Source organism: Taurulus bubalis, assembly GCF_910589615.1.
Source record: "Taurulus bubalis genome assembly, chromosome: 21".
Lineage (NCBI taxonomy): Eukaryota > Metazoa > Chordata > Actinopteri > Perciformes > Cottidae > Taurulus > Taurulus bubalis.
In genome coordinates this window covers 9,941,383-9,965,792 of record NC_136609.1, presented here as the reverse complement: position 1 = coordinate 9,965,792, position 24,410 = coordinate 9,941,383, and the positions used below count along the sequence as shown (strand labels likewise).

Genomic DNA, 24,410 nt, shown 5'->3' with positions numbered 1-24,410 from the left:
CGCCGTGGCAATGTCTCTGAGCACTGAACACCTCGTGCTCCTGGGCACTCCAGGTAGGCTGCAGTTCTGGAATACAACAGCACTGGAGGATGACGGGTTCCTGGTAGCTTCACCTTTGATTCTCTTTAACTCTTTGGCAGTTAATTTGCGTCTTTTTACCTCAACACGTTTCTTGCGTTGACCTTTTGCAATGAAATGTTTGATGGTTCTGTGATCACGCCCCAATATCTTAGAAATTTTCAGAGGGCTGGATCCCTCTGAAAGACACTTTATAATTTGTGACTTTTCAGAGTCAGTTAAATCTATTTTTTGGCCCATTTTGCCTGAGGAAAAGAAGCGGCCTATTACTTACGCACACCTTGATATAACTGGTTTTTGATCTCCTTAGGCCAAATTTAAAAAGCACATTTGGAGTTGCCAGTCAGTTACACGACAGACCTTTTCTGCGTCTGTAGTTAATTTTCCTTTCTCTTGAAAAAAATCCCACCGGCTTTCGTACGAGCGCTGGATGTTTGGTTTCTAGATGCCGCTTTTGTCCTGAAGCCTTCGGTGCTGCGTTAGCTAGCGAGGCTAGCGTTAGCACACACGGCTCTCGGCTCTGCCTCGTCACCTCCGTTCACAAAACCCAACTTAAAATCAGGATTATACTTGCACGACCACTTAACGTTATACGTTTGGGGGGGTTCGGCACCACTTTGGTCTTCACGTCTTCGCTTTAAATACTTCTCTATAACTTTCGCTACATGCTAGAGTCTGGCTGAGTGTCTTCTTCTGCCTATTGGATACTTGTTAAAAACTGACTGACGCATTACCGCCACCAAGTGGTGGGAAGCTATATTGTAACTGAGCGTCTCATTGATACCAGCAATGTCTCTGGGGCGGTCCCGCGGCCCACAGGTGAAACACGAAAAGTTTTTTGCGGCCCTCTAGGTTAAGAATCACCGTAGAGTGTACATCTCGTGATTTTATGTATTTATAACCAGCCTGTTCCAGTTCATATTAATTACTATCTATTACTAACCTAGAGGACCGCAAACAACTTTCCGTGTTTCACCTGTGGGCCGCGGGACCGCCCCAGAGACATTGCTGGTATCAATGAGACGCTCAGTTACAATATAGCTTGCCACCACTTGGTGGCGGTAATGCGTCAGTCAGTTAACAAGTATCCAATAGGCAGAAGAAGACACTCAGCCAGACTCTAGCATGTAGCTAAAGTTATAGAGAAGTATTTAAAGCGAAGACGTGAAGACGAAAGTGGTGCCGAACTCCCCCAAACGTATAAGTGGTCGTGCAAGTATAATCCTGACTTCATTAAGTTGGGCTTTGTGAAAGGGGGTGACGAGGCAGAGCCGTGTGTGGAGTGTGTGCTAACGCTAGCCTCGCTAGCTAACGCAGCACCGAAGGCGTCAGAACAAAAGCGGCATCTAGAAACCAAACATCCAGCGCTCGCCGGTGTTTTTTTTCCAAAGAGAAAGGAAAATGGACTACAGATGCTGAAAAGGTCTGTCGTGTAACTGACTGGCAACTCCAACTGTGATTTTTATATTTGGCCTAAGGAGATCAAAACCCTATATCAAGGTGTGCGTAAGTAATAGGCCGCTTCTTTTCCTCAGGCAAAATGGGCCAGAAAAGAGATTTAACTGACTCTGAAAAGTCACAAATTATGAAGTGTCTTTCAGAGGGATCCAGCCCTCTTGAAATTTCTAAGATATTGGGACGTGATCACAGAACCATCAAACATTTCATTGCAAATGGTCAACGCAAGAAACGTGTTGAGGTAAAAAGACCTTCCAAAGAGTTAAAGAGACCCGGAGTCACAGGTGAAGCTTCCAGAAACCCGTCATCCTCCAGTGCTGTTGTATTCCAGAACTGCAGCCTACCTGGAGTGCCCAGGAGCACGAGGTGTTCAGTGCTCAGAGACATTACCACGGCGAAGAAGGATGAACCCCGACCACCACGGAACAAGACCCACAAGTTGAAACGTCGAGACCGGGCCAAGACGCCAGCAAGGGGGAGGTGGGTTACAGGCATGGGCCAGCTGGACGTTTTAGGGTTGAAGCGGTGGTCCAGGGAAAATGCTGCATCTTTCAAGAAGGCCGTGATTTGTATACAGGACAATGCTCCATCGCATGCATAGAAGTCCTCCCCTGCATGTCTAGCCAGTAAAGATGGAAGAATCATGACATGGCCCCTTCCTCACCTGACATAAACCCCACTGAGGACTTGTGGGCCCTTCTTAAATCGGATGTTTACGGGGAAGGAGAACAGTCCAGCTCTCTGAACAGAGTCTGGGAGGCTGTGCAAGAACAATAGATCGTAAACAGATCAGGAAACCGACAGAATCCATGAACAGAGGCTTATTGCTGATATTAACAAGAAGGGTGGCTATATTGGTCACGAATTTCTGTTTTTGAACTGTCAAATGTTTGTTTGTACATTTTGAGTTTGTTTATTATTTTCCACTTTAACAAAAAAACAAGAACATTTTCGTTTTTCAGATGGTTGTATAATAATTCTGAACACTAATAGCTGACCAATCATTGTTAATTTTTTTTAGAGCCCCTCTTTTGTTTTTGTTGTCAAATCTAATTATTAGTTATTTTTGGGTTAATACTCCTGACTTAACCCTTTTTAAATGAGTAATTGTATTGTTCTTGTTCCATAAATTGTTAGCCTGTTGGGTGTTTGGTTGTATGGGCAGGTTTATATACACATGATAAATAAACGTCTTTGTGAAAATCACATTGTATCATGTGATCTATTTGACACTGTCTTTGCTTTTTAAACTGAAGGTGTATTTGATTTTAGTTATTAAATACCAATCAAACAGAGTGAGATCAATTAGGTCCAAAAGGCTAAGAACCCCTGCTCTACAAGGCAGACGGTGTCCTGCCACCTCCATGAACCACATAACATCAACATAACATTCCACATGTAGACAGATGTTTCCAATATTCTGTCTAGTTTATGTTTGTATATCGGTCCTAATTCCACGTGTGTGTAAATAAAGTTGATTCTGATTCTGATCAGTAACTGCAATTAATTTCAGTCTTTAGTCATTACATTTTCCTATTTTTGTGGTTTGAAGTTGTTACTTTGAATCTGTATTTTGTTTGTTTTAAGCATGTCAATAAAAGATCTGGATTAACAGCAACAGAGATTGAAGTAAGACTGGAGCTTAGATTCACGCCCCGGCAGGTTTAATAAAAAAAAATTGCACACAAACTACACCATCATGCATATATACATACACAAATATTAATAATGGTTGCTCTTATTCTTGGTGAGTGGATATAAGGTCATAGTAATGTTATTGATGATGTTGATAGTGTGTTTGGTCTTAATATAGACTCAGTTATCCAAACTGTACGGCTTGAAATAACTTCTAAAGAAGATGTTATCAGTTACTATTTCAGTATCTTAGACTAACTCATATTTTGTGTTTTTATTTAGTTTTAATAATGTAAGTACCAGATGTCCTAGTCCTAGTTCATACTCCACACCAATTGGTGGCGGTAATGCACCGATTCGTTGTTTGTCAACCGCCAATTAACCCCAAAGAAGAAGAAGACGGCGAACGTTCGGTGAATGGCGGTAATGCAACAACACCCTGGAGTGCGAACGTCTCAAAAAAACCACCGAAGAAGAAAGACAAACGCTCACCCTCCGCCACCATGAAGGGACCAATGGCAGTTTCTGCCTCTGCCTTTAAAGAATAAGCCTTGCTATTTCTACAAGGGCTGAATCCACTTCCTGGACTTAAGTAGATGCGACGCCAAATAAATATCTTGGGTGAGACGGCTTTTTTTTGTTGCTATAATATCCATCAAGCACGCGACTGAAGCTCGTTTGAAGGCCTCGCGCTAAGATGCAACATTAAGTCATTAGCTCTTCGTTAGTTAACTAACCTAACTTTATCATTAGCCTTCCTTCATTTGAGTGTTTTTTCAGCATGAGGTAGTCAGTCTTTAACGGGCGAAGCAGTCAAATCTCTCACACACACGTTTTTGAATGTAAAACATTTAAACAAAAGTGTAGTTCGCGAGAAACTTAGAGCTAACATTAAGCTAACAGCAAGACTCGTTAGAAGGAAGCGAGAAGCAGCTGCACAGACGTCAAGAGGCCAAGACATTTGCATGTGTTTATGTTTTGAATGTGTTGCCACCTATAGTATAACTGCAGGGCGCCACGTGTGTATTACACTCGTACAGGGATTATTGGTGGGCAATTTACGTTGCTAACATATTAAATGTTATACCTGATGCAGAATGAATGAAATCAGACTAGGAAGTGTAGTCACACTGCAAATATATTTTGGTGGAGCAAAGTTGTATTTAAAAAAAAAGATAATTGTCATTTGTTTTTAACTGTGATATATCCTTAATAGGCTCGAGATCAATAACTGTTATTAAATATGGGACACTGATTTATTCTGCTTGGATTTTACTCCATGAGCTCATTAACTCTTTATACAATGTTACATACTTATTTATTCTGTGTAGTTTTGATGCAGATGATTAATCATTGACATTTCATAAAGCATTGTTTGTCATTTTTTCCAGTCCTGCAGAATGTCCAAGATCAGGCGGAAGGTAACAGTGGAGAATTCAAAAACCATATCTGATAGCAGCAGCAGCAGCAGTACCACGACCAGCAGCACCAGCAACCCCGCCGCCCCGTCCCGCCGGCCCAGTGTGTTTGAAAGACTTGGCCCCAGCACTGGGAGTAATGCTGCTGATGTATGTGTCACCTCATACTTATGAGCATAATACTTCATTGGGACAAACCTGTGCTCCTTTTGCAGAGATTGTGATCCACTTGCCCGCTTAGGGACCACTTAAGCACCTTTTTAACAGCCTCATGAAATATGTGTTTTACTGAACTTCGTATCCCTGCTGGGATGTTTGTCTCGTTTCAGTAGATGTTCCTGTATCTCATCAGGCTCATTTGTATGTGTCTTTCAGAGTCACTGCAGAAATTGGCTGAAGACCGGTAATTGCAGTTACGGCAACACTTGTCGCTACACACATGGAACTCAGCCACGAGGCAAAGGATTTAGCTTCAGCCGGTAAGGTGGCTTGTTTTAAATTTACTTTGGTGTATGACTATCAGGATGTTAGTTTTGAGACCCTATTCAATCTTATTGCTGTTACTTTTTGGTCTTGCTCGCGTAAAAACAAAAGTCTTATTATCCATAGTGTTGTTGACGCATACGTTGTGCATTTATGTCTGTGTATGTCTTAACGGAGCAGGTCAGCCGAGAGACCCACAGGTGATCTGCGGGAGAGGATGAAGAATAAAAGACAGGATGTTGACCCAGAAAACTTGAAGCGAGATCTAGACGAGCCCACATCCCCCACAGCGAGAGTGAGTTCTCTGCTCCTTCAGTCTCTAATATTTTAAGAAGTAATATATTGTCAAACTGTGTAAATGATGATAAAATAAAGTAAAAGGTTCTGGTGCCACCACGGACCCTGATTCTGAAGCTGTTTTTGACTTGGAATTTGAACCTGGAACTACAACACACAGTGCCCGTATAGAATAAGCACAGGAAGTGACGCAACATGTGGGTGTCGTTCTAACATCCGTGTCCATATCTATCTACAGCAGAGAGACTCCTCCAGAGGCCGACACCGGGAAAAGGAGGATATAAAGATCACAAAGGAGCGCACCCCAGCCAGTGAAGAAGAGCCCACAGAGTGGGAAACCAACCGCGAAGGTTAGCTTGTTTTGTTCAAGTTTTAAGAACAAGTGGCCTGAGGATTTGGTAATTTCCGTTTGATTTTCACATTCGAAATGAAGTAATTATTATCAACGTGGGCTTTGACATGACAGGTTCTAAGATTGAGAGTTTTCTACAGAAACCTCTGTTTTCTTTGTTTGACTTAAAAAGACTCTGATATCGGTGACTACGACTACGAGTTATCCCTCGAGATGAAGCGACAGAAGATTCAGCGGGAGCTGATGAAATTGGAGCAGGAGAACTTGGATAAGAGGGAGGAGATTGTCATAAAGAAAGAAGAGACCCCCACCAAAACAAGAGCCGCCGCCATGCCTAAAGTAAATAACTTGTTTCTGCCTTTCTTTGAAATTCAAAGAAGATCATTTTTAATTTTATTTTAAGGATGTCTACTTCCAGGAGAGCAGCTGAGTGTAGGATGGACTCTGGTTTGAATTTGGTCTTGTCGAATCTGTCCCTCAGGCCTCCCCGGAGCCGTTAAGCAAGCAAGACTCACCCTCATCCAGGAAGTCAAGTGGATCCCCAAAACACAAAAGTGGAACCAAAGGCCCAGGCTCTGGGAAGAAAGAGAAGAAGGCACTAGTGCCCTCACCCGTTGCAGAATCTACCAGGTAAGAGTCTGGGTTGCACTTGTTTTTTAGATTCACGGATGTCTCATAAACGACTCCACAATTTTTTTTACTGACATTTGGGAAGCAAGAACTGATTGAGAATTATTCTATCCTCTTACGTCCAGGCCTTCAAAAGGGAGCCACAGTAAGAAGAAAGGGCCCAGGACCCCCAGTCCTCCTCCCCCAGTCCCTCTAGATATTCCTGTGGTTGGGAAGAAACACAAAGGCAAGCACAAGAACAAGGAGAAATCTGAGGAGAAGCAGAAGGAGGCGAAAGATCGGGGGCGAGATACAGAAAAACACAAAGAGAAGAAGGAGAAACGCAGGTAAAGTAATGGTGTAATCAACATTAAGCTAAATCTTCTTATGAGTGTTCTGGGCGGCCATTTATCTCAGGATTCCTCTTCTTGAACACAGGGACCGATCCGACAGTTCCCACAAGGCCAAGCGGTCGTTGACATCTGAGGAGCGTTCCGGTAGCATGTCATCTCCCTCCAGGTGCACTTCACCCCCCGCCAGGAAGAAATCCACTTCTCCTAAAGCTTCGTCCCATAAGACCCCCACACTGGTCTCCCCTCCTCGCAGGTAAGCACACCTTTTTATTTTGCTGTGTGTCGTTATTGTTTGGTAATGATCATAACAGTATTTATTCGGTAAATAACGATCCTTTGTCACTTCAGGTCACCCTCTCCTCCACGGCACCAGCGCACCCCCACCCCTCCACGCCACCACTCCCCCTCCTCCCACTCGGGTTCCTCTGCCCAGAGGCACTCTTCGTCTCCTCGCCGCCGCCGCTCGTCCTCTCCCACCTACCACCGGAGCAGCGCGGCGGCCCCGGCGTCTGCCTCCTCTCCTCCGAGCTCCCGGCGCTCCCGATCACCCCTCGCCTCCCAAAGCGCCTCCTCTCCCCACCGCCGATCTGACCGATCGAGCCCCAGCCAGCGCCACTCCAGGGGCCGCGAGAGGAGCCGCGGCGAAAGAGAGAGAAGTCCACCTGCTCAGGAGCGCAGGCAGGAGCGCAGAGATGGTAACTTTATGTTCTAGTACTGTGTTCTCTGGTTTCTCTCATAGTTGATCTTTTTTTTACCATATTTAACATCAAGTTAACACTTTGAACACAAGGTTTCTTATGAAATACGGTTATAATAGGTAATGGTTAACTATGCGTTATCAAACTTCATTGTGATTTTTATTTAGTGTTAAGTGTCTGTTAGTGAATAAAGGTAAAAATATAAATAATCAAACTTGGATTATTACCTTTCACATCCTCCCAGAAAATGAAAAACTAAACTGCAACCATTCTGATCTATTAAGCAATTGCATTGCAAATTATTTCTTTCATCAGTTGTTCAACTTTGTCTCTCTTACAAACAGAAAGCCGCAGCAAGCGAGAAAAAGAGCGCGATGATCGGGACTATGACTCTGAACAGGTTTCATCACGGGACGGTCGCGATGACCGGGAGACCAGAGAGGCTCGTGAGCGACGGGACGCTCGCGAACGAGGAAGGGAAACGACCCGAGACTCTCGTGACCATCGAGACACCAGGGACTTAAAGGACTCCAGAGAGAGCAGAGCGGAGACCCGCTCCAGTCGAGAGTCGCTGGAGCGTCGTGACCGCGAACGGGAACGAGAGAGGGACCGGGAGAAGGAGAGGGAGAAGGAAAAGGAGAGGGAGAAGGAGAAGGACAGAGAGCGAGAAAAGGAGAGGGAGAGGACTGACACCCACAGGAAGGAGGAACCGGCTCAGGAGGACAGGAGTTATGGGAGAGGTCATGGACGGGAAGATGGAGGGAGAGCTGAAGTAAGGACGGAGAACAGGACAGACAGAACTGAGAGAAACGGACGAGGGAGAGGGCGTGCTAATGAAACTTCTGATAAAGGTAAGGTTTATTTCCGTACTGTGTTTTGTTTGTGGTCATAAGGAAATGTTTAGTATGGACAAAGGTAATCTTTACAGCACAAGTTCCTGTCTCTTTTCCTTTTTGAAGACATTTTTTTATTTCCTTTAAGGCTCAAACAGGAACTCCCGGGGTTCCCAACTGGAGAGCAGCCATGACAACTGGGAGTCGCGTAGCAGCGCGGTGCGTGAGCGGAGTGTAGAGAGGAGCACCGATCGCAGTGCTACCGAAAGGAGCTCTGAGAGGGGCTCAGACAGAGATCGCTACGAGGGTGACCGGAGAGGAGAGCAGGCCAGAGACTCCTCATACGACAGGAGAGGAGGGCACGCAGAGCGCGATCGCAGAGACAACCGAGAGCGAGGTGGCGGTGAGGATTTGTTTTATAATAAGCCTGCGCAAAATAAAAAACATGTTGAATGTTTTAGTTGTACAGTTTTTTTTTTTTTTTTTTTTTATAAACATTTTTGGGGGCTAAGCTTTTTTTACTTTCTGTTTTCCCAGATCAACGAGCAGCTTCTCCAAATAGACACCAGGGGAGATCAGAGGAGTCTGAGAGGGAAGAGAGGAGGGAGGACCGCAGGACAGATAGACCCGAGGAGAGAAGAGATGACAGGACCCGTGACCGGGAGCGAGAGAGGGAAAGGGAGAAGGAGAAGGAGAGGGAGAGGGAGAGGGAAAAGGAGCGAGAGAAGGAGGCGGAGAGGGAGCGGGCCAGGGAGAGGGAGCGGGAACGAGAGAGGGAGAGAGAACGAGAGAGGGAAAGGGAGCGGGAGGAGAGGGAGCGAGAGAGGGAGGAACGGGAGAGGGAGCGGGAGAGGAAGGAGCGAGAGAGGGAAAGGGAGAGAGAGCGAGAGAGGGAGCAGCGCGAGCAGCGGGAGAGAGAGAGGCAGCGGGAATGGGAGGAGCGGGAGAGAGAGAGAGGACGAGAGGAAAGGCGGGAGAGGAGAGATGACACCAGGGACGACCGGACCGTCAGAGACACCCGGGATGACCGCAAGACGAGGCAAGTAGAAGCCTACACAATTTATTAGTGTTGCTCTTTACTGTGCTTCTCCAATACCAGGTTGTATGCAGTTTTTTGGTGATAATTCTCCTCCTTTCTCCCTTTTAGTCGCAAGAGGCCCAGGGTGGAGAGCAGCCCGAGCCCCAGAGCCTCGCCTAAGCGAGCGACTCGGGACCTCAGTCCTGCAGACAGCGACGGGTACAACAGTGCAGAAGAGAAAAGTGAGCGCCCGATTGGCCGAGGGCCGGCCAAGCTCCACCCCCAGCCTCTCCTCCCCAGCCCAGTGTGTCTGCATCCACCTGACAGTAAGGGAATTAATTTTGCGAGGACACACTCGTGTTTATTGCACTGCTCAGATACTGCAAGTACCAAAAAATAATAAGTCAATGGAAACAAACTGTTCATCATGTTATGGCAGTTGCCTCCAATGAAGACCATCAAATGGTAGCCACAGAAAAAAGGCCTGTTGTCAAAGCTGATATGAGAATGATTGCTTTAATGCTTGAAAAGTACTGAGCGTGGCATGTGACTGTTCATATGCAGGTGCTGACAAAAACCGCATGCTGAGCCAGGTGGTGCGGCCCCAGGAGCTCTTGTTGCGTTCTCCGCCGAGGGCTGCGCCAACCGATGAGAAGCCCAAGAAGGATGAGGAGCGCCGAGGAGCCGGGGACAAAAGGGAAGCACGCAGCCGCCATGAGGACCTGGAGCCTCGCGTGGAACGGAGCAGAGCAGGCGACAGACGAGGAGAGCCCCTTGCAGAAACCCCGTCCGACTCCCGTAGCAGAGTCAGAGACCAGCGAGAGTCCACGCCTCCGCCGCCTACTCCGCCCCCCCCTCCTTCAGCTCTTTCCACTGGCAGCGAAGACAGAGACACTGCTGGTTCCCAGTCCCATGAGGAGGGTAAAAAGAAGACAAAGTTGCAGAGGAAGGGACTGAAGAAGGGTCGTAAGGAAGAGGTTGGCGGTGGCAACGTTCTGGCAGCTGCGGGAGATCGTTTCAAGTCCGAGCCCCCAACCAGCGGTGCGATAGAGGGACCTCCACCCATACACTCGCCCAAGAAAGGAGCCAAGAAGAAGGCGCTTGAACGAAAGAGGAAACGCTCCCGAGAAGGAGAATCAGATGTGTCCGATGAGGATTTATCTGCCCCTCAGCCTCTTAATAAGAAGAAGCGAGGGCCCAGGACGCCACCGCCGTCAATGAGGCCGGATCATCGTGGTACTGGAGCCAACACAGATCCCCCTCCTCAGTCCAAAATGGACAACTTCAGTGACTGGTCAGATGATGATGTCACAGACCGAGCAGCACCACTGGAAACGCAAGCTCCCCTTGTTCCGGCTGAGCCTCTTAAGAGAGGTGGTGGTCCCAGAGTGGGCAGAGACAGGGAGCGGTGCCACCCTCTTCCCATCGCCCCTCTGCTCCCCCAAGACCCCCCGATGCTGCTGCCGTCTCTGACTCCGCAGCCCCTCATGTCCCAGCCGCTGCTCCGCAAACTTCCCCCGGAGCAGACGCGCAGCAGCAGCATGGGGAGCAACCAGAGCCGCACATCATCCAGACGCCTGCGATCACCCTCCAACGAGCCGGCCCACCGAGATGACCCCCAAGGTCCACGACCCCGCCGGGGCAGGCTGCAGGGCGCCAACTCTCGGGACCGAGAGAGGGAAAGAGAGAGGCCGGTCGTGACTGAGCCTCCTGGGGCCGAGAGGAAGTCTCGAATTGACCAGTTGAGAAGAGGAGAGCCGAGCCGCAGCACCTCCTCAGGTAGAAAAACACTCTTGACACTACATTTAACTAAATGCTACTGACAGGATCATGCTTAATTATAACACTGAAGTCTGATCCCAGTTTAACTCATATCTGTCTCTGCTGTCTTACAGACCGGCAGGATTCCCGCAGCCACAGCTCCAGGCGTAGCTCCCCCGACTCTGAGAGGCAGGCTAAGTCAGGGTCCCGCGCCGGCTCCTACGACAGTCGAGAACGGGAGAGAGACAGGGAGCCGTTTGAGCGGGAACGAGACCGAAAGGACCTCCGGCCTCCGCAGCAGCAACCGCAGCAGCAGCAGCCCCTGCTCCTCCAACAGCCCCTCCAACAGCAGAGAGATTGGGAGCCTGAACCTAGGGACTGGCCTAGCAGGGGACGGGAGCCCCTACTGATGCGTCCTGGCCGGGAACCTCTCCTGAGGGAGCGGGACATCAGGGACAGGGAACGCTTACTCCCTGAAGGACTCATCCAGCAGCACGAGCGGGAGCGGGAAAGAGAGCGAGAGAGGGAGCGGGAGAGAGACAGTCGAGGTGACCGAGAGAGGGAGAGGATAATGATGATGGACCTGCCGCCCCACGGGGACCCCAGGGCCCCAGGACGAGGTGACCTGAGGGGCGACATGAGGGGAGACCTGCGAGGGGACATGATGAGACCGGAGAGGAGCGAATATGAGCCTCTGCTGCCAAGAGAAGCCTTCAGCCCTCCAGAGCCGGAGAAACCAAGCAACAGTCACCATCTCACGGGAGAGCAACGGGAGCTGGAGAAGACTGACAGCGTCGATGGTAAGAAGACACTTATTCTTTATTTTGTCCCTTTCTTTCTGAATTTCCAACATGGATTTAATGGAATGTTTGTGTTTTCAGGAGACGATGATGGGAAAGAAGACGATGGCCAGTCAGTTGCATCTGTGGGAGAGGAGTATGAACCAATCAGTGACGATGAGCTGGATGAAATCTTGGCTGACAGCCAGAAAAAAGAGGATCAGCAGGACGATGAAAAAATTACAGGTACCAGGAAACGCACAAATGTTTTGTCCGTCCTTTTATTAAATTTGAAAATGTGTTTATTTATTTCTGCTTTACCGATTTATTTGGTAAGTACACTACTCCTTTTTAAATCAATGCCATTTGTCGACAGGTCCTCTGGATGTAATTGATGTGGACTGGTCCAGCCTGATGCCCAAAACGAAGCCGGAACCCCGGGCAGCAGGAGCAGCGTTGCTCCGGTTCACCCCAGGCGCCGTGCTTCTTCGGGCGGGAATCTCCAAGCGTCTCGCTGGGCCTGAGCTCCTGGAGCAAGTCAGAGAGGTGTGCAAGTCTGAGCTGGACGACCCCAAAGGTGAGAGTTTAGACATCTTTAGCATGTGACAACAATGCTTATTGTTTCTGCCTTGCTTATGTTCCTTTTATTTGAAATTGGACACGGGAAGTTTTCTAAGATCACAACTTATTATTAATGATAACAGACATCATTGTGTGATCTATTCGCCTCAACCATTTTTTTAACTCCGTCCTGCCAGATGCAGACAAGCTGTTTGAGCATGATCTGGGGGCTCTGAATATGGCGGCCCTGAACAGGCGGGTGGAGAGGGCAGGTTTGCTGAGAAACCTCGGGCCCTGCTGCAAGGCCCTGTGTGCCCGCAGGGACTTCGCCATCCGCCGGCAGCTGTTAAAAAATGACAAGGTAGATGTCAATCACTGACGGGACAACGGATCCTGCGGTTACTTTGTGTCAATCGGCATGGCGTTGGTCTGGACGTCATTTATACAACTGCATTGTTGAGAGAGAGATGTGTTTTTAATCTGCTTCTCCTTCCTCAGGGCCTGACCAAGCAGTACCCCGCTGCGCCCGTGGTAGACACCGAGCTGCTGCAGATGAGCATGCGTCTCTTCAGAAGGACCATGGCCGGCCCACCCGCGGGCCCAGAGCGGCCCGAAAGTGGGTCGGCACCAGCGGCCGTGGTCGCTCCAGCTGGTAGTAGTAAGCTCAGCGCGGCACAGCCTGAGGTGTGTGTGTCCTAGGAGAAATGTTTTTTTATTAGTCAAACACATGAAAGTGAACAGGTCTGACTCTGTCCCATTTCATACATAGCATTTTTAGTCATGAGGAAATAAAAGACAACGGCAAAATTGTGAATCTTACTCCATTATGCTTTACATGTTTTGGATGATCTGCAAGTACTGTGCCATAGACTACTGGACCTTCAAGCCTATGGATCTGTGTCATGAACCATGTATCAGAGGCATAAAACCCACCTAAAATGACTTAGCTTTTTGTGCATTGCAATGTTTTAGAGCAGCTTTTTAACTGTCAGTTTCACCTGCCTAACCAAGTTCGAATGACTATTTTGTTTTTGTTTATTGTGCATTGGTTACTACGACTGTGCATTAAAATGGTTAGATGTTGATTTTTGGAACGGGTCTTTTGCTTTGTATGAAGTGACTGTTCAGCCTTCAAATCATGTGACGCTTGATGTATTACTATTTTTGTTTAGGTCGTAATAACAAAATATCTGCAGAGCAAATCTAAAGCGTTTGCTGCAGAGTGTTACTGACCAACAACACTGAAACATCCTGCAGGGACTTGAATGAACGTTTCTCACAAATAAGCACTGCCAAACTATTCCTTTATTGAATGTAATTTGTTACAAATGTTAGTCTTGGGAGACATTATTGTTTTTTGCTTGATGTATTTGTTTTGAATGGTTTGGCAATGTCTACCTATGAACTGAAGTGAGTGCAGCGTACACTATAGACTGCAGCGTTCCAGACCTCCAACACTGCCATGTGGATTTCCTCTCCATAACGTTCACCAGCCCACACCATCAAAAAAAAGCAGCCAAAATGGCCCCCGATAGGAAAAGACACTAGACTGCTTAATTTTTTTTAAGAAAGCATAAATAGTTTGAGTTTCACGTCACGTTTCTGTTTTTCCAGCTGTTGACCAGCCAGAGTCACAATAAAAAGACTTACAGGTGGATAAGCTGAACCCCTGGAGTGTGATTGTATCATCACTCTTAGTTCCACAATTGACACTTGAAAAGTGCAGGTCATGCATGCTTTGAGTGCTTGGATACAAATCAATGGACGAACCAGCTTCAGTGTTTCACTGAACAGCTTAAAGAACATAATTGGAACGGGGAAACGCTGTTATCTTAGAGACCTGGATTCAACATGACACCTCCTCCCGGCCATGCAACTGTGACTTGAAAGTGACACTACAGACATGGAGAGAGTGGGGTCTGAAGTAGCCCCCTGTCTTAAGTCTGACCTTAACTCTTTTCCTACTGCATATTTATTTTGTCTAAGGTAGAAGGTACATTTTGAGATGTGAAAGTGATATCTGATTTAACGCTGTATTTTTGTTTTTTTTTTACTGAAAAATAAATGTAGAATGACGTTTTCACATTGTAATGACATATTACCAAATGAGGGCAATTTTGGACCTGGAGGACATAAATGTAGAGCAAGTTTATCAGGAGTGTAACAATATATTACCCCAGTGAGCTACGAGGGCAGCTAGAGATGCAATCTTTTGCATTTTGAGGTAAGTGCTGAATTTAACATATGACCACATCCTCTTACGGTTGCTGTTTTTTGCCTACATTTTGACAGTCTGAGGAAATGCACAATTTTATAACTTTTACACTTGTGTTATCTTTAAGGTTTATTACACGTGTTTTTACGAAGACTTGAGACAAGAATAGAGCAGGTGTCTCATAGCTGGTTGCAGACCTGAAAAGCCTCACGCACAAAATAAAGCATCTATTTTTTTGTGAATGGTCTTATTTTCTGTTCTTAACTGATTCCAAGCCTTGTACGTGTGTTTATGTTATTCACTATAATACCACACTGAGGGAAGCTGACATTCTTGTTCAAAAGAAAAACATTTGTTGCATAAATTCTATACGTGACATAAGTATAATATTTATGGAGAACATAAACATGTTATATTCCATGTTTCTTTATAAAGTCTGATAATACAAAGATTTACATCCCCTTGTCTTCATTATCTCAAATATCTTCATGAACCGCTCACGTCTAACTCGGAACCTTTAGTCCTACATTTGTTGTACACGAACATCATATAAAACGGACCGATTTCCTTTACCCACAATTCTCTGCTTTTGGTCCGTCCTTCCGACTTCCGCCTCAACTACAAGCCGAAGTGAGTATTTTTTCGGAAATTTTATTTCTACAATCTATCACCATCCTGGGCCAATAAAGACAAATCTGACCGCGTATTTCCCCCAAATATACACATTAGCCGTGGGTTGTCCTTTTTGTGTGTGTTTTTTTATGTGGATTAACGTATTTAAATACATTTAAAGCCGAAGAACGTTACAGCGTTGATTTCGACCGTATTGGCTTCAGTTAGCCTGCCTGTCCAGCGCCCACTTGGCGCTAGAAACAGTGTGATACTGTTTCTCGCTCAAAGCACTGGTAGTTATTTACATTGCTTTTGTAGCGTAAATGCTGTTCATCTCCCCTTTAGCCTGCAGGCCAGCTGACGTAAAGTTACGTAAATGAGAGCAAGCTAGCTCTATGCTAACGTTAGACACTTCAATGAGTTATGAAATAAATGCAGAGCTAAAGTCTTCCAAAACACCTTTTAAGTTAAGCTGTGCTGTTCCTCCAATGTATTTAAGTCTTTGTAACGTTCACAATTAATGTAGCATTCATATGCTAACGCAGTGATCCTTGTATGTTGTTTCTAGATGGCCCCAACCAAGAAAGGAGAGAAAAAGAAGGGGCGTTCAGCCATCAACGAGGTAGTGACCAGAGAGTACACCATCAATGTCCACAAGCGCATCCATGGAATGTGAGTACTGCAAAGACACATTAGGCCCTGGAAATGTGTGTTTAACTGACACTTGTGCACAGCAGTTGGCGTTTGTTGTATTATGGCACATGCCCATCACATTTTGCAAGCCTAAACATTGTTTACCCAGATACATTCAACTGTAAAACTGGAATGTATTGGATTTGATCAATGGTGTCATCTCCTCTTCAGTGGTTTCAAGAAGAGGGCTCCCCGCGCCATCAAGGAGATCCGCAAGTTCGCCATGAAGGAGATGGGAACCCCTGATGTCCGCATTGACACTCGCCTCAACAAGGCAGTGTGGAGCAAGGGTATCAGGTGAGCTGATACTCTGTTGATACTCACGTCTGAGCAAAAATGCACAGCAAACTTGGTAAAAACAATTTGTGATAGACCTGTTTATTTTTTTCATCACACCTACTCTCACTTTGCATTCTCTTGCTCGTGTTAGTTTGTGGTGCAGGGAAAGGGCACAGTTTGTATAGGGTTTCTGTGAGACTGCATAATATAGAAAAGGAAAAGGGTGTGTTTTTGTCTGACTACTACTTGAAGTGTTCAATTAGTGTTCAAGTGTCCGCCACCGGCTTGAATTTCATCAAGGGGACATATGTTAAAAGACACAACAAAATAATTGCTGAGAACTTATGTCATTGTAATTCTAAATATTGCATAATTCTCACAATGTTTTTACGGGCTCTTTTTGCCAACGACAGGCAGTTCGATTTGATCTATCTTGCAAAAAAGAAATTTGTAAAATGCTGATTTCTCCACCCTTCTGTCAGCTCAGACAAGAAGTGCCTTTTGTACCAAGGACTGAGACGTCAGAGTGGTTTTAAAAAGTCAACATACTCTGAACGCTGTGTAAAATGAATATACAAGATTATTGCAGGAGTTGTAGTCGCTCTTCTCTGATACAAGGCCATGAAACATCTGCTTTGTGTCAACATATGAGTTAGATTGGATTTAGTTAAGATGGTAACTTCATGTTGTGTGTGTGCTGTGCAGAAATGTGCCCTACAGGATGCGCGTGCGACTGTCCAGGAAACGTAACGAGGACGAGGACTCCCCGAACAAACTGTACACCCTGGTCACATACGTTCCTGTCACTACATGCAAAGGTAAATACGCCACTAGCTGACACTGCCATTCGCCTACTAAAGCAGTAAAGACATTTAATTAATCTTTTCCCTCTCTTTTTCTCAACAGGTCTGCAGACAGTCAACGTTGATGAGAACTAAACTCTGCGAGTCGAATAAATAAAATAAAACGACCTCTTGTCTTGTGTTTTTTTTTGTTTCTGCACTTAACTGAATCTTATATTTGGAGTGTTTTTAGATTTGCGTTAATGTTTATAATTTATTTCTGTAAATATTGTACTAAACTAGTATTCTTAAAAAGGTAAATTGTTATTCCATGCTTTGTAAGAAGGCTCACTGGACTGCAACTATCTTTTTTTTTTTTAACAGTAAAGAGCATAGTGTCTAATATACAGACAAACCATGTCCCTTTCTATCCATAGCATCTCAGCGACAAGGAACCTTTTGCTACCAACCCATTTGTATGTTTATTAAAAAGCCCGGTAATACAGATGACACAAAACCAGTCAGGCCTGACTCTGTTCAACAAGACACTAAACAATATCCCTTTGTGTAGTATACAATTTAGTCAGTACTCATTAAATTGAGTCATAGTTAAATGTTAGTAAAAATTCTACGTGGATATGCTGGCTGTTAAAATAATGCATTTAAGGTTAAAAACATTAAGCGCTACACATACAGCTGCTTCATGCAAAGTGAAACAGCAATGAAACTTAAGACTGCAGAAATGGTAATATTTCTTAATAGATCCATTATTCCTTATATATTGGACTGGATAAAATCCCCAAATTAAAACCGATGTATACATGAAATGAAAACCGATGGCAGCAGTAAATAAGCATGAGCGCCATGCTGCCACTAGAGGGAGCTACTTGTTTATTAGCAGTCGGATGTTGTGACGAACAGGGACGCAGCAGGCGAGAGACGATGGCGTCGCATTACATTTCCTCCAGAGTTTGTGAAGTTGCTGTAACTCAATAAGAAGGTAAGACGCGAGGCGGCTCTGGTGCTCTCTCAGTTTGTGACATTGGAAGAAAGACGAGAATGGATCCAGTTGTCTGCTTCATATCTGGGAGGGACAGGTGTGGCTAGCTGTTTGGCTAACCAACCGACAAGCTAGCTAACTGACAAGCTAACTAGCTAGCAACTAACTACGCTACCTATAACAATAATAGAGACTCCTCCAGCTAGAAGGGTCAACGTCACTTCCGACAACAGGGGTCGTTCACTTGCAACACCTTTTAGTCTCAGCAGCCGTGTTGCCAACACATATTCAAGCTAACGGCTCTTCCGTGTGTCCAGGTGGGAGCGTCGCTCTGTGTTTCCATGGCCGTCAGCTGACGGGCGAAGCGATGCGGCACCACTGGCTGCTCCTCGGGGCTTGCGGCTGGGTGCTGCTCATCCTGATGTTTGTCAGCAAGTTCATCAGCTTCAGAGCTGTAGATGGTAAGCTGTCATGCCTGGTATTGATTACTACAGGCAGTTACAGGGTTGAATGTGATCAACCCTCTTTTACATGTGTTCTTTAGACTATGGAGAGAGGGTCGGTGGTCAGAGCTGGACAGTGCCGGGCACCAAGGGGGTGAAACCCATTCCTGTCTCCAGCCCAGTGAAACCAGCCCCAAAGCCATACGATCAGGTGACGAGAGCAGCTGATTACTAAACATACACATGTTTTGCTCTGTAATAACACTGTCATTAAAAAGTCTATCAGTCACATTAGTGTTGTGTGTGTCAGACCTCAGCGGGACCTACAGTGACCGATTGGCAGTCAGTCGTGGACAGGCGAAGCGAGTTGCTCTCAACTGTGTGCAATAACAGCAGCCTCAGGAATTTGACTCACGTCGCCATCAGCAAGTTTGTCCTGGACCGCATCTTTGTCTGCGACAAGCAGAAGATCTTGTTCTGCCAGACGCCCAAAGTGGGCAACACACAATGGAAGAAGGTCCTCATTGTGCTCAATGGTGAGTGTGGGTTGCTTGAGGGTAATAACGGTGTTTACTATTATTCCTTCAGTCGATGACTTGTGTTATCAACATTGGCAGGAGCGTTCCCCACTGTGGAGGAGATCCCAGAAAACCTTGTTCATGACCACGAGAAGAACGGCCTCCCCCGTCTCTCCTCACTCACGCCGCAAGAGATTACTCACAGGTTGGTTAAGACTCACTGTGATGAATACAGACCTGTCTGCAGGGAGCAGGATCCACCCTCACAACCGTTTTTTCCCCTAATCCCTTGTTTGTCTCAACAGATTAAACACGTACTTTAAATTTTTCATCGTGAGAGACCCCTTTGAGCGCCTCATTTCCGCCTTCAAGGACAAGTTTGTGAAGAACCCGCGCTTCGAGCCTTGGTACAAGCATGACATCGCCCCAGCCATCATCCGTAAGTACCGCAAGTTCCACCGCGACAGCGACCACGCCGCCTCTGGCCTGCACTTTGAGGACTTTGTCCGTTACCTGGGTGACGTGGACGGCCGCCACAGCGTGGACCGGCAGTTCGGTGAGCACATCATCCACTGGGTGACTTATGCAGATTTATGCGCGCCGTGTGAAATACACTACAGTGTGGTGGGCCACCATGAGACACTGGAGCAGGACGCACCCCACATCCTCAAAGCAGCAGGCATCGACCATAAGGTGTCCTACCCGGCCATTCCTCCAGGCATCACCCGCTACAACAGGACCAAGGTGGAGCAATACTTCTCAGGCCTCAGCAAGCGGGACGTCCGGCGCCTCTACGCACGATACCAGGGGGACTTTCAGCTGTTTGGGTACCCAAGCCCAGACTTTCTACTGAACTAAATAATGATTAACACTGACTAAAAGACATGTTTTCATATGAAATCCTCTCAACATCCTTGGTTTACTGAGACAGGGGTGTATTGTAGCTGACCTCACTGGCAGACCTCAAAGCCTGGTACGCAGGAGACACGCTGTAATATTCTTATTTTAGAAATAACTGAAAGGTTGTGATTGAAAGGTGCTGCCTAATGGTCATGTATTTAACTATTTTTTTTGAATGGAGGAGCTGAGACAGGCAAGTGGGTGTCCGCAAACCCGGCGTCTCAAAATACAGTAAAGAGAAAAGAAAGTGTCGCTGCAAAAGAAGGATGTGAGAACAGGCAACGTAGTATCACGTAATGACAGAATTTATAATTTTGTGTGGGAGGGAAAAAGTCAATATGAAGATGAAATACAGGTACAGAACCCATTTGCTATCTTCTATTTAATGTCCATGAATGACTTATCCTCAGAGAGAGAGGCGTTCTCTGTAATGCCAGGGACACAGGCCTGTTACCCTGTATTGTAGCTACTGCACTGCACCGTATGGGGCACCGGTTCAAAGGAAGGCTATAGACAATGCTATGCGTTTTGACATGTTCTGTCTTTTCTGTACCTCTCGCTATCATGCTAAACGTAGGCGAAGCTAGTCTGTATCAGGGATTCTAACTTTTTGGACAAGGAGTGTGAACGCTAAGAATATTTGACAAACTATTTCAGTATTTTTCATTGACAAGAGCTACAAATCAGTGTTACCTTTTTATATATTTTTACCTGCAAAAGCATATTAAAGGCATATGAAATGGATAGTTTGGGTGTTTTGGGTTCATGGTCAGTTTATTACCCACAGTAGATGATGGTGGACACGCCATACACCCAAACTATCCATTAAATGTCTTGAAAGACAGGAAATTACTTTTCAAATATCATGAAAATACTTGCACACTGAAATAAAGGCTCCAGTCCTCAGTGTGTCCATTTGTTTTGGTTCTTCTGCCTTTGCTGAAACTCATGAAAGATATCCAATGTTTTTCATTTATTCAGCTGTTAACCGTACTGGGACATTGAAGGAAAATTGGCACTGGATTTTAGAGGATAATTTTTCTATCAGAAATGTACTGTGTAAATGTTCTTAACATGTCTTGCAACTCAACATTTGTACTACATGTTGCTATTTATAATACATCATTATTAATCTGAAGGCGACAGTGTCTCAATTCTAAGACTGTGTGTGCGTGTGCATGCGTGCGTGTGTGTGTGTGTCACACAAACTGAGAAAGCAGTTTACCATCAAGTCAGGCATCTGGATGTGGTCCACATGTTCTGTTTGTTGCTGCAATACTATAAAATATCCACAAGGGGGCAGTACAACATCTCCCATTTGACTGCTTAGTTAAGAAATGAATGTCTCCACCACACAGGGTTGTTGATATTGACCGTTGAACCATGGGAATCAGGGCAAAACAATGACTTCATAGCCATATGTCGGCAACAAACATCTCAAGACAGTGCGGGGTGGAGCAGTGTTTACAGTATCGGTGTCCTCCGCTCAAGCTTACCTTGTCAGAGGGATTTAATTTGCTTTACGGCGCATAAGCATTAGCTAAGTGTCTTAACTGTGAATCTGGCTTGGTATGTGTATGTGTGTATATATACATACATACATACATATGCATGTATGTACACAACCGTTTAAAAGTTTGGGGTCACCCAGACAAATTTTCAGTTTCTTCGCAATTTCCTGCATGGAATAGCCTTCATCTCTAAGAACAAGAACAGACTGGAGAGTTTCACATGAAAGTTCTCTTTTTCTGGCCATTTTGAGAGTATAATCGAACCCACAAATGTGATTCTCCAGATACTCAACTAGCTCATAGTAAGGCCAGTTGTATAGCTTCTCACCAGCATAACTGTTTTAAGCTGTGCTAACATAATGCACAAAGGTTTTCTAATCATCCATTAGTCTTCTATGCAATGAACAAACACAATGTACCATTAGAACACTGAGTGATAGTTGCTGGAAATGGGCTTCTATACACCTATGTAGATATTTCATTAAAAACCAGACGTTTCCACCTAGAATAGTCATTTACCACATTAACAATGTATAGTGTATTTCTGATTAATTGAATGTTATCTTCATTGAAAAAAACAGTGTTTTTCTTTGAAAAATAAGGAAATTTCTAAGTGACCCCAAACTTTTGAATGGTAGTGTATATATGTATGTATGTATGTATGTATATTCTCTATATGTATGTATATATATATATATAAGTGACTCCCCACGCCAGGTGGCCTCTCTCACCCTGTCGGACTGGTTCGTCTTGCCCCGTTGTTTAAACGTTGAGTCGAAGTCTGTTTAACCAAAAGCTTATCTTTTCTGTTTTGGAAGATTCATTGTGGGTTTGTGATGGATAACTGGAAAGCTACAGCTGAACGTCTGTCCTCTCTGCAGTGGACTTAATAATAATAATTTAACGCAACCCAATTGACACACTTTCTCTAATTTTGGTATTGATAGTGAAGATCCATATCGAGTAGTATCAATATATATTTATGAAAGTGTGCATTAATGTAACTAGTGTATTTTTTTTTGCATTTATTCCACTATGTAGCTGCTTTATATTCAACTTAAATCTGCGTACAGAACGATGAAGTAGTAGCACCACCTTTGAGTGCACAGGCCTTTAAGGGTTCAGCATATACACGACTACAGGCAGAATACAGACCGCCTGCGTTGACTGAACTCTAACAAATTACATATTTAAAAGGAGGTAATTACCAAAAACCATTACAGAGGTTGACTCTGCCAAACATCACTGTCACAACACTCAATTGAGAACCATGACGTAATGAAGTACTGTTATGTAGCGATACAGTATATATTTGAAGAAGGGAGTAAGACCTCTGATTTTAAAAGCCAGTGTGATACATTTATAATGAAGTAATGCTGTGTGTCCCTCATGTTTGCTTTAGGAACCATGCATTAAATACCCAGCATCACTCCTGAGATTGCTCACTTGCCACACCCATGATTACCAATATTGACACTCGATCATGCGCATGTCCACAAGGATGCTGTGTGGTGGGGCGGGATGGGGCTCCGCTCCTCTCGGCCTCTATCGCACCTGCTCGTGTGAACTGTTTATATGCAAACATGCAGGTTGTTATAAGCGTGGTAACTCGAGTGTGTGTGCACAGTGCATTAAAAACCATCCATGCTCGACGTTTTGAGGCCCAGCCCTTTTCTTTCTGTGTGAAGCCGACCGGCTTCCTGTGTTTGTGCGGTTCTCGAGCAGAGACTGCGTCAAGTTAGACAGAAGCAGGCAGGACAAAAACGGAAATGAGTCGACTTTTCCTTCAACATAAAAGATAAAACATATCAAGTTGTAGAAAACACAACTAGGTAATAACTGAATGACGTAATTTTATTTAAACAAATGTTTTACAAGGAAAGCAGATTATTGAGCATCATAATGTACATAAAATAAGATAAAATGATCCTTTATTAGTCCTGCATTGGGGAAATTGCAGGATTACAGCAAGTAATACATATAAGTAAACAGTAAAACAGTAACAAATTATCCACAATAGCACTATAATAGTGCTATTGTGGATTATTTGTACTGTTTATGAATGGGTATTTCTTCCTACAAAGTTCTTTTGCTGGACTTTTACTTACTTTACTTACAAGATTATGTTTACACTCCAGTATTGCTACCTCTACTTAGGTTGAAGATCTGATTATACTTCTTCAACCATTGGCTAATGTAAGCACACTTTGATAAGACCCATGGCCAAACATAGGCCTGTGAAGGTTATAGTTATGCATTATCATATGCACAAATATTACAGAGAAGCAGCCGTTGGCAATGCAACTCTTGGATCTCAGGCTCCGTCTAATAATGTTCCAATAATTATGTATATCGTAAAAGTCGGGTTACAAGCCGCTACTACCTTCGGTCAGTGTCCCTGTTAGCTCCCCGCTGTAGCCAGCTAGCGATCCCGCTAGCGCTCTTGCTAGTTCCCCGACAACCACCGAAGGTAGCGGGACCAGCCCCGACTCGACACCCGACTCGGGCAGAGGGGACACGGGCAGTAGCAGCAGCAGCTGCTAGCTCGCGCTTGCTGCTAGCTTGCTACAGCGGGTACACCCACCGGAGGTAGAAGCGGCTTGTAACCCGACTTTTACGGTATTAAGAAAAAAGATTTAATGACATAGCATAGTGCATAAGTTGACATATAAGGATACAATATAACATAAAATTATATAGAATTGAATGTGGTCGAAAAGCGTGCAGTAATTACAACATTAATACCTTATCAACCATGAAATAAATGGAATCTGAGTATAAACTGGCAATATAACCATCATTATATTGTTTAAATGCAGATTTACTTTAATGTAATATTCTGATTTTGGTCGAAAACAATAAAAACATGAATCAGTATCCACTGGGCTTTTACTTTGAAACTCCGAACCGGAAGCCTCGCGTTTGAGCGAAGCTTGATGCCAGTGGCACGAGCTCAGAGAGAGCGGACAGGGAGCCCGCTGCTGCCACCTCAACATGGAGTAGCGAGACCCCCAGCGCGTACTGCTAAGAAGCGGATCCCACAGAGAGGAATACGCGACGGCCTCTGTTTAATTCATCCGCCGAAGTCCCCGCAAATGAGACAGCAGCGACATTTCTTTCGTAA

The 24,410-nt window shown here is 45.2% G+C and overlaps 3 protein-coding genes across 3 annotated transcripts; all 3 read left to right on the top strand.

Annotated features, from left to right (window-relative positions):
- Nucleotides 1–3,673: 3,673 nt before the first annotated feature.
- zc3h13 (zinc finger CCCH-type containing 13) lies at nt 3,674–14,293 on the top strand. The gene is made up of 20 exons (XM_079236549.1): nt 3,674–3,792; nt 4,563–4,739; nt 4,965–5,068; nt 5,253–5,367; nt 5,608–5,719; nt 5,894–6,060; nt 6,203–6,351; nt 6,477–6,677; nt 6,769–6,936; nt 7,032–7,378; nt 7,726–8,232; nt 8,363–8,611; nt 8,752–9,253; nt 9,362–9,558; nt 9,797–11,011; nt 11,128–11,793; nt 11,875–12,018; nt 12,149–12,349; nt 12,531–12,694; nt 12,832–14,293. The coding sequence occupies exons 2-20, from the start codon at nt 4,572–4,574 to the stop codon at nt 13,030–13,032; spliced, it is 5,577 nt and encodes a 1,858-aa protein (XP_079092675.1). The 5' UTR covers nt 3,674–3,792; nt 4,563–4,571; the 3' UTR covers nt 13,033–14,293.
- Nucleotides 14,294–15,149: 856 nt separating this feature from the next.
- On the top strand, nt 15,150–17,099 carry rpl31 (ribosomal protein L31). The gene is made up of 5 exons (XM_079236902.1): nt 15,150–15,178; nt 15,729–15,832; nt 16,025–16,150; nt 16,838–16,950; nt 17,039–17,099. Exons 2-5 carry the CDS (start codon nt 15,729–15,731, stop codon nt 17,068–17,070), a joined length of 375 nt encoding a protein of 124 aa, XP_079093028.1. The 5' UTR covers nt 15,150–15,178; the 3' UTR covers nt 17,071–17,099.
- A 762-nt stretch (nt 17,100–17,861) lies between these two features.
- chst10 (carbohydrate sulfotransferase 10) lies at nt 17,862–20,907 on the top strand. Its single transcript, XM_079236964.1, has 6 exons — nt 17,862–17,914; nt 18,232–18,375; nt 18,459–18,568; nt 18,668–18,893; nt 18,975–19,080; nt 19,181–20,907. Exons 2-6 carry the CDS (start codon nt 18,282–18,284, stop codon nt 19,731–19,733), a joined length of 1,089 nt encoding a protein of 362 aa, XP_079093090.1. The 5' UTR covers nt 17,862–17,914; nt 18,232–18,281; the 3' UTR covers nt 19,734–20,907.
- The last annotated feature ends 3,503 nt before the right edge of the window (nt 20,908–24,410 follow it).

Coding starts and splice junctions, on each gene's coding strand:
- zc3h13 (XM_079236549.1), top strand. CDS start 4,572: ATGTCCAAGATCAGGCGGAAGGTAACAGTGGAGAATTCAAAAACCATA. Junction 5,368..5,607: donor CCACATCCCCCACAGCGAGA/GTGAGTTCTCTG, acceptor ATCTATCTACAG/CAGAGAGACTCCTCCAGAGG. Junction 9,254..9,361: donor CGGGATGACCGCAAGACGAG/GCAAGTAGAAGC, acceptor TCTCCCTTTTAG/TCGCAAGAGGCCCAGGGTGG.
- chst10 (XM_079236964.1), top strand. CDS start 18,282: ATGCGGCACCACTGGCTGCTCCTCGGGGCTTGCGGCTGGGTGCTGCTC. Junction 18,376..18,458: donor CAGCTTCAGAGCTGTAGATG/GTAAGCTGTCAT, acceptor TGTGTTCTTTAG/ACTATGGAGAGAGGGTCGGT. Junction 18,569..18,667: donor CCCCAAAGCCATACGATCAG/GTGACGAGAGCA, acceptor TGTGTGTGTCAG/ACCTCAGCGGGACCTACAGT.
- rpl31 (XM_079236902.1), top strand. CDS start 15,729: ATGGCCCCAACCAAGAAAGGAGAGAAAAAGAAGGGGCGTTCAGCCATC. Junction 15,833..16,024: donor CACAAGCGCATCCATGGAAT/GTGAGTACTGCA, acceptor TCTCCTCTTCAG/TGGTTTCAAGAAGAGGGCTC. Junction 16,951..17,038: donor TCCTGTCACTACATGCAAAG/GTAAATACGCCA, acceptor TTTTCTCAACAG/GTCTGCAGACAGTCAACGTT.